Genomic DNA, 8,905 nt, shown 5'->3' on the forward strand with positions numbered 1-8,905 from the left:
CTACCTTTTTCTTTAGGATGCAATTAGAGATGTTCATGTGAAAGGAGTGATGTACAAATGGATTGAAAAGGATATGGGTGAGTTAAATAGAGCTCTGGTGCCAAACTCACTTGTCACTTCCTCAGTCGTTCTCTTTAGATAGGACTGATGGGGATGAAGAGGGCCACTTTGTCACCATGATGGTTCATTGACTGCCCACCTGAGGTGGATCTAACTCAGACCTTTTCTATCCTTAGTGGTATAGGGGCTAGGTTTGGTTTGGTTTGATTAGAAGTGTGGTCATGACATGCCAAAGTGTCCTGATTGATGCTGTGTGTTTTGTTCTGATACAGAAAAGTATATTCTGCACGGGGATGAAATCTATGCTGTGCTAAACCGCCTGGTGAACCACAAGAAGAAACTGTTCCTCATCACAAACAGTCCCTTTAGCTTTGTGTGAGTACCATTATTGCTCATCAATGGGTCACCATGGCACAGCAAGAGCCGTGCAGGGCGCTCCCTCCTCTGAGCACCTGGAATTTGTATGGGACAGGGTTTTGTGGCAGTAGTCATGAGAGCTCTCTGGGAGCTGCTTGTAATGAATGTTGCACCCACAGCATTTATCTCACTTTTTGAAGAAGTTACAAGGCTGTGGCTGGCCACAACATTAGAGCTGACTCTTTCTATTGCCTCTAGCAGTGTTTGCTGCATCACAGACTTCCCTGGGCTTCCAGTGGTGCAGAAGAAAGTGTGTGACAGCTTGAAACAAAGCACAGCATCAATACTTCATACAATGAGACAGCCTTGGGGGGTTCACAAATCTCTGTTTTCTTTTCTGTTACTGAAATAAAAGTGAAGTTAGGGCATACTGTTGTAAAGATGCAGTGTTGGGTGAAAAAAGAGTACTGGATCTGTTAATTTTTCTGTTCTTTTGCCCTTAGGGACAAAGGAATGAAACACATGGTTGGCAAGAACTGGCGGGACTTATTCGACATGGTCATTGTGCAAGCGGACAAGCCCAACTTCTTCACTGACCGGCGGAAGTACGTGTCCAGGGCAGTTCTGCCTCAGGCTTGGGGCCCCTCCCTGCAGGGAGCTGCTACTTTGGCCTGCCAGAAAGCAGTGGTTTGCTAAGCATAGTTTAGCTCCAGGAAGTATTCAGCCTTCCACTGTCCTCTCAGATACTCTCTGAGGAAGCAAGAAGTGACCAGTCTGGGAATAAATGGATAGAATGTGTAGAGCCAAGCAGAAAATGTGTTTCTGAAATTGGCATGAGAGCTGGCCATTTCTTGTCTCGAGAGTGTGACAAAATCTTTCCTTTTCTTCCCCACAGCAAGTATCTGTGGGGTTTTTTTTGAGGTTTTTTGGGGTCTTGTTTAGTTACTGGATGCATGCTGTTTGGAAACTGGGAGCTCTGGAAGCCTTTGTACGTGGCAGCTGGGTTTTGTGGTCAGCTAGGAGATGCCAAAGGGCTAGTTGATAGACAGACTGCTGTCCTTACGTTGCTTTTTGGATTCTTTGCTTTGGGAACTTGTTGGGGGATTGGTCTATCCTTTCCTTTGTATGTATTTTCCTCCCCCATTTCCCAGGCCATTGGCATATGCTGGAGTAAACCTATGGGGTGGCTTTATAAGCTGTGCTGGCCTGGTACAGGATTTTTCGTGGGCTGCAGGTGAAGTGCTTTACAAGCACAGCCTGGAGCTATGATGATCTGGCCCTCTTGGAAATAAAACCTATGGCTGCCTGGTGCCTAAGATCCACTCATGGAGTGGAGGATGTCATGGCAAGCCCTCAGGAAAAACAGGAGACAGCTTGGTTCACCTGTTGAACTCAGCATGGGGACTGCTTTCCATTCTCTCTGCAGACTTGCTCTATCCTATTAGGAAATTCTGTGGTCTCTGTTGGGCTGGGGCATAGCTAGGATGGAACAGCACACAAAGCATTTCATGTCAAAGCCTTCTTGGCCTTGGCATTTCAGAGGGAGTCATTATGGTTATTTTCCTCCTCTCTGTATGTGAAAGCAAGAAGAATTGTTAGGAATTTTGGCATGAAATGGTTACAGTCAATGGAAGCATTTTGAAAAGATATTTCCTTTTCACACTTTCTCTTCCCCTGAGAAAATAGTGCAGAAAGCCCAGAAGGTCACTTAGAACTCATGTAGAGCTTTTATTTCAAGTTGTTACATAGGTAAACAAGTTTTGTGATTCAAATGTTCTGGTTGCTGGGTAACAATCATCAAAAATCAAAAGAAGTTGACATCTCCCCCTTTTTTTTCCCCAGACCTTTTCGAAAACTGGATGATAAAGGCTCACTGCAGTGGGACAAAATAAACCAGCTGGAGAAGGGAAAGATCTACAAAGAGGTAAAGTGAATGGGTACATAAAGGGTGTGAAGCAGGAGTCTGAAATGGTGGGGACTTAAAACATGCCTTCAGTTTTGGAAATCACTGGAAAAAGTGTGAGATGGGGTGGTAGGGAAACATCCTCTGCATCTGTGGGAGGGGCCAGTGAATGTCCCCTGCCCCCATGTAGAATGAAACCTTCACCTTGGGAGCTCTGCTCTGACATTGTCCAGCATGGCCAATTGTGAACCTTTCCCTCAGCTCTTCTGATGTCCTGGTCCTGAAACTCCTGTCCTGGTTGGGCTCCCAAGAGTGTGGTAGTTGAGGCTAAGAAGGCACAGCTCTCTGAAACCTGTTGTGCGTGCAAAGATCTTCCACACCTCACTCCAAATTGTTCTCCATAAGGTTGGAAAAGGTGGACTTGTGTAGAAGGGAATAAAGAAACAAGGGTGATCAAATAGGGTACAAAGCATGAAAGAGGATACAAAGCCTGGGTCCAACTCTCCCCTCCTGGAAGGAGCAGCATGTCTGAAGGATGAGCTGCAGCTCTGGTGAACTTGCTGCCCTGGGTGTTGTCCTTGCAGCTGGTCTGTCCGCTGGGACAAGTTGCCTCTGGCTTTAGGACAGTTTGTTCTTGGTTATTTGAGCTGTCCAATCCCATGGGAAGAAACTGTTAGTGAGATTGTGGTCAAGTAGCTGGGACCTGACCTGTGGGAGCAAAGTAGGTCATGTCCTCGAGTAATGCTATTGGGAAGCCTCTTGTCTGGTGGGTTTGCCAAAGTGCTGGGCTAGTGTCCCGCACTCTGCCAAGAGCTAGGAGCTGGGAACATGCAAGTAAAGCTCATTCCCAGTGGCAGCTCCCTCATGAGAAAAGGCACGCCTCACCCATGGAGTTTATTGCTGAATTAAATCCTGCTCCTGACCCAGCAACATCTTGTGGCCACAGGTTGCTCACCCAAGTGAATGGTGCACTGAGGAAGGGAAAAGATGAGGTAAGAAAGTGGGCTGAGTAGGATTTTGGGCTCCTCTCCAGTTCTTCCCCACCATGATGTTTATCTGACTGCATTAACGTTGTTGCCTAACTGTGGTTCTTAGGATGTGACAGAGTGTGTATCCTGGTTGTAGCCCACCCTGTCTCCAGGATTTTTGGTTTCTTGAAGTGCCACAATATGCTTCTTTCTGGCAAGTGTTAGTGGCCATGGACCACACGTTAGTGTGCTGGTGGTGTTGCCAGAGGCTTCTGAGCTGTTCTGTGCCCTGAAGCAGGGCTGGATGGCAGTTTTTTTGCTGTGGGTGTCCCATGAATGGGACCTCAGGGATTGGTGTTTTGCCCTAGGGAGTGGGAAGCTGAAGTACAATGACCTCTAGTCCCTCTGTTCCAACAGACGTGGTATTTTCTGTATGTGCCAAATCTGTGCTCCTGCCCCTCTCCTGGTCTGTGATCTTGGGGGAAAGGAGGGCAGGACCTGGAGGTCTCAGAACAGGTCTGTGGCTCTGTGGAGCTCCAAGCACAAGTTTCCTGGCTGTCAGGTCCACTGCTGTTTGAGGTGACTGGAGCACAGCAGAGGACTGTCCTCCTTCTAAGGCTGTGCTCCATTTCCTTGCTCTTCCTGGCTTCCCGTGTGTCCAGGAAGTGCAGAGGCTGCCTGGTCCTGTGTTTCTGTGCTGTTAAGGGAGGTCTACTCAGCTCCAGGGATGCTGCAGGAACGGAAGACCCAGCACCCTGGTTCTGGGCAGCCTTAGCTGTGCATAGAGCCAGCTGCCAGTGGCTGGGGGGGGGGCTGCCTTGTGTTTGGGGGCTTTCTGGCCAGGCTGGTGCTTGGGGGTGCTGGCTCTGCCCTGCCACTGGAGTCTGGCTGGAGGGGTTGCTGCTGAGTGGCTCGTGGGTTTGCACTAACTGCTTGTGCTGGCATTGATGAGGCCTTTTCCTTCCCTAGTGGGTTTTGTTTTCATGACTCATGTGGAAAACTTGTGTGGAGATGGAAGGGTAGGCCCTGAAGTGCCTTCTGTGCACGTATGGATGTTTGGAAAGTCTTGAAAGCTGCTTGGTGCTGTGCTTTAGCTGGTGCATTGGGGTTTGGTTTGTTTTACTCAGCAGTGAATCTGTGCAGGCTGCCTGGTTCTTTGGCTTGATTAAACAATTCCTGTGGACATGTGGGTGTTGTTAAACTTTGGGGTGGGGATGGTCCTCAGGGATGTAGAACAGCTCCTGCCTCCAAAAGCCTTGCTTGGCAGTGCTCAGTGCACACTGTGAGGTGAAATCATTATCACCTGACACTAACAACTTCTAAACCCAGAACACCTTGGGTTCTCTTTGCCCATCCTCCGGCTTTTCTAATTTAGGTGTCTCTTGGCCTCTAAACTGCCTCCTTTTATTGCCTTTTTAGACCATGTTGTCTTCTTGATTTGCTGTGCCCTAGACCACAGAATTTCCCCTGAATTCCCTGTTTGCAAAAACTCTTTGGAAGAGTTTTTGTCGTTTCCTCTAGCATTAAAAAAGCTGAGGAATGTACAGGGGATTGTCACATGGGAAGAAAGTGAAGTGAGGTGGCGAAGGACAGAAACCTCTGGGTGTAGATGGTGGGGCAGAGAGCAGGTTGACATGCCATGAGACTGCTCAGACCTGCATGTGGTGAGGTGGCCTCTACCCACGTTTCACTCTGTGCTCTTGTCACTTGCAGGGCAACCTCTTTGATTTCCTGAGGCTGACGGGCTGGCGTGGATCCAAGGTGCTCTACTTTGGTGACCATCTGTACAGTGACCTTGCGGTGAGTGGAATGTCTCTGCTCTCCAGCGAGGTGGGAGCAATCCCCCATGGCTGCTGTGGCTGAAGCTGGGCTGGAGATAAGGCAGGGCCTGCTCTGAGAGCTCAGGGCTGTGCTGTGCTGGCTGCCCCCCCCACAGGACACACAGGCTTCCCCACTGCTGTCAGACAGAGGCAAGCACTGGAGAAAGGGTTCCTGAAGTACTTCCTGTGGGTAAAGTCTGTGCATTTGATAGCAGTTGGTATTGATCCCACCTTTCTAGGTGCTTCATGCAACTGATCCTGGTGACCAGGAGCTGGTTGTTACTGGCATGGGCCATGGATGGCTGTCCCCTGAGAATCCAAAATGGGAACAAACCCACTCTTCTAGGAACTGGGGTTGTGTTTGGCTTTCAGTCTTTATGTTGAATTCTTGGTTGTTTTTTCACCCTGACCTCCAGGACCTCATGCTGCGTCATGGCTGGAGGACTGGAGCCATCGTTCCTGAACTGGAGACGGAGATCCGGATCATAAACACGGAGCAGTACATGCACTCCCTGACCTGGCAGCAGGCTCTGACAGGGCTGCTGGAGAGAATGCAGGTAAACAGCTCCTGCCTGAGCAGGACAGGTTCTATGCTGCCTTCTGAGTCTGAATTTTGGGTTTAGCCACAGGGATGAGGGGATGTACCATCTTGCCTGGTTCTCAGAAATATCTCATCTTCCTGGTGCAGTGGGCTCTGGGTTTGTGAGTTACAGTAGAAATTGCAGGGAGCTGAGGTGTGGCCTGCAGGACTGATGGATGTCGTGCTTTCTGCTGCTGCCTTTGCAGATGTATCAGGATGCAGAGTCAAAGCAAGTATTGCTGGAGTGGATGAAGGAACGGCAGGAGATCAGGTGAGCATTTTCCCCCCTCACACGTGAGATGTCTTCGGGGCTCCCAGGCCTGCATTGAGTCCATTTTGTAACCTGCTTTGGGGACAATGGTACTGCAGCTGTTGGACTCTAGTCCTGCCTGGTGTCACCTGCCTCTGGGTGGGGGGCATGCAGCAGTGCAGTCCTGCAGCCTGGGAGGTTGGACTGGTTTGAAGGCAGGGTGGGAAAGGGGAGTGTTGGAGGAGTTGGCAGCTCCTGCCACTGCCCATAACAGAGTAGGAGTGCACTGAATATTCATGCATCTCACTGCACAGGGACTGGTCTGCATCACAGCTTGGGGCCTGGGTACTTGGGGTCATCCCCTAATGCTCAGGGAGTGGGGTGGCCCAGGGCTAAGGGAATGGGAAGAATCTGTGACCACAGTTTTATCTACAGAGCACCATCTCTTTCTCAGGTCTCTGACGAAGAACCTGTTCAACCCCCAGTTTGGCAGCATCTTCCGCACCTTCCACAACCCCACGTACTTCTCCCGCCGGCTGGTGCGTTTCTCTGACATCTACATGGCTTCCATCAGCTGCCTGCTCAATTACGACGTGAATTTCACCTTCTACCCCCGGCGCACCCCTCTGCAGCACGAGGCTCCGCTCTGGATGGATCAGCTCTGCACGGGCTGCATGAAAACCCCCTTCTTGGAGGAGATGGTGCACATCCGGTGAAGGGCAGGTACTGCAGGCGGCAGCAGCACAGCCGGGGCTGGAGTGGGGCCGGGCCACTCGGCCAGCAGCACCTCTGTCTACCACTAAAGGGCGTTTGACACTTGAGTATGTGTGTAGATGGTGTGTTTATTTTCTCCCTTCACTGGCTCCATCCCTTTCCCTGAAGTGCACTGCAGGCTGGACAGAGGATGGGTGCTTGTGCAGGGAGTCCTCTCTAGGAGTAGGTGAGATGGAAGGGCCAAGGCTGGTGGTGGGACACTGCCCCTCCCTGCTCTGTACCCACACAAGTGGCTCAGGCATGGAGCTCCATGTCTCCAGTGCTTGGTGAGAACAACCCGTGGGAGGTGTGACAAGGTGTGTCAGGTCTATAGCTGCCCCCATAGCCTGGGACTGCAGCATGAGTGACTGCAGCTGGACAGGGAGGGTCAGGGCTGCCAGCTGGGCAACCAATCAAGCCCATCAGTGAGTGCATCACATGACAAAACATCAGCAGCATTACCTGTCCAGCAGCCTTTAGCCCCCATCCCGCTCCCCACCAGACTGGTCTGTCCAGCTGGGGACTCGGGTAGGTAACTGGGCAGGATGTGCAGGCCTTGGGTGTGGGAGTAGGTCACAGAGTCTCAAAGTTACTGTTTGGGGACATGGATGGCTTTTGAGTGAGCTTAAGGCTGTGCATTGTTGGTATTTTTGGGTTTGGTGCCGTATGATATCAGTATTTTGGCAACTGCTGTGGTGTGGTCTGTTGTGAGTTGCAGAGGGATGTGTTCAGCCCTCCAGGGAAGGTGCAGAGGTTGCAACAGCGGTAGTGGCCTTCCACCTGGATTTGCTGAGATGTGGCCTAAGGTGGCTGGAGAGGCAGGTGAGGATGGTTGGGGAGGGGGTGTGGGTGCAGTGCTGCTGTGGAAGGTGGCCAGGTAAAGCCCTGGGATGCCTCCTCAGCAGGAAGAAGAGCAGAAAGATGCTAATAATGATGCCAGAATCTATAGGATGGGACAAGGGTGAAAGGAGGCCCAGGAAAGTGAAAGCTGCTTTAGGATGTGAGGTGCAGAAAGTGGGCTCTGCACCAGGCCCAGGACCTTGCTGGTCCTGTCCAGGCTTCAGACTGCCCCAGGGCCATGCAGGGTGGTGGGGAGGGGTAGAGGGCAGGTGAGGTGCAGAGGGGGTGTTGAGAGTTTGTGCCACTCCGATACAGGTTGGCCCTGAGAAACAGGAGATCATGCCCTCAGAAAGCTGGTTGGTGTGTGGGAAATGATGGCAAGTGGATGAAGGGGTAGACATTGATTGCCGTGCTCCTCCTCCTCTCACTGCTGCACATTTGTAGATGGCAACAGGAGTTGTTCAGGGGCAGTTGGTGTTGAGGTCAGAGGGAGGAGAGAGGGAACAGAGAAAGGGGGGGTCTGGCAGTGAGCACCAGGGGTTTGTGAGCACTGGGCAGTGGTAAGTGCTGTAGGGGCTGGGGCTGTCAGTGTGGGGGCAGCTGAGGGAGAGAAACCAGGGCAGTGTGGAGGCCCCTGTGCCAGAACCCGTGACTCAGAGAAAGGCGCTGCGTGTGTCAGCAACCCTCAGTGAGACACACACACACACAAAAAATCTTCTCCTGCATGTTACTCCCCAGTAGCATGCCAGGCTGGCCTGTCAGTCTGTCACTTGTGTGTCACTGCCTTGTCTTTGTGCCATGTGCCAGCCTGTCGCAGACTTTCAAGATGCCTTTTGCTCAACTCAGTGGCTTGGACAATCTGTTAATGTGGCTGTTCTAATCAAACAGCTGTAGTAGGTGCATGTGCCACTTGTCTTTGTGCTGTGTGTAGTGTGTAGCTCAATAAATGTCTGCAGCATGTGTAACTAATGGACTAACCCGCTCCTTGTGCTCGGTGGGGCTCCTCTGCCTGCCCTGGGGGCACGACCAACGGCAGCTTGGGCTGAAGCCGGGGTGGGCATCGGACAGCCCGAGGCTGAGGCGGTCAGCACGGAGCAGTCGGTGCCCTTACAGCGGCACTGCAGGCAGGGGCCACCCGGGGGGGCCAGAAGGGGTGCTTGGGGTGGTGACTGATGTGAGTCGTACCTGACCATGGGGCAGTGTAAGAGCACAGGAGCGAGGTCCGGCGGGCCCCGGGGGATGTTGCACGCAAAGACTGAGCGCCGTACGTCCCTGGGAGCAGCTGAACTGGGCCCTGGGTGCTGGAGGCTTGGGAAGGCATCACCTCCTACGGGGCCATGACAAGCGCTGGGCGGGGGCGAGAAGGGGCTGGAG

At 51.9% G+C, this 8,905-nt stretch overlaps 2 protein-coding genes across 2 annotated transcripts in view; one reads left to right on the top strand and one right to left on the bottom strand.

The window, feature by feature from the left end:
• The window catches only part of NT5DC2 (5'-nucleotidase domain containing 2), a 25,923-nt gene extending 19,164 nt beyond the window's left edge, over nucleotides 1-6,759 (top strand). The window contains exons 7-14 of the mRNA XM_008632166.1: nucleotides 17-77; nucleotides 333-435; nucleotides 921-1,022; nucleotides 2,260-2,341; nucleotides 5,002-5,088; nucleotides 5,525-5,665; nucleotides 5,895-5,959; nucleotides 6,393-6,759. Coding sequence (XP_008630388.1) covers nucleotides 17-77; nucleotides 333-435; nucleotides 921-1,022; nucleotides 2,260-2,341; nucleotides 5,002-5,088; nucleotides 5,525-5,665; nucleotides 5,895-5,959; nucleotides 6,393-6,654 — 903 coding nt within the window. The 3' untranslated portion in view covers nucleotides 6,655-6,759. The remainder of the gene's footprint in view (nucleotides 1-16; nucleotides 78-332; nucleotides 436-920; nucleotides 1,023-2,259; nucleotides 2,342-5,001; nucleotides 5,089-5,524; nucleotides 5,666-5,894; nucleotides 5,960-6,392) is intronic.
• Nucleotides 6,760-8,858: 2,099 nt separating this feature from the next.
• Nucleotides 8,859-8,905, bottom strand: part of STAB1 (stabilin 1) — a 53,323-nt gene continuing 53,276 nt past the window's right edge. The window contains exon 69 of the mRNA XM_017732292.1: nucleotides 8,859-8,899. Within this exon, the coding sequence (XP_017587781.1) occupies nucleotides 8,859-8,899 (41 nt within the window). The remainder of the gene's footprint in view (nucleotides 8,900-8,905) is intronic.

The sequence above is a fragment of the Corvus brachyrhynchos genome, unplaced genomic scaffold (genome assembly GCF_000691975.1).
Source record: "Corvus brachyrhynchos isolate BGI_N302 unplaced genomic scaffold, ASM69197v1 scaffold4, whole genome shotgun sequence".
NCBI classification, from domain to species: domain Eukaryota; kingdom Metazoa; phylum Chordata; class Aves; order Passeriformes; family Corvidae; genus Corvus; species Corvus brachyrhynchos.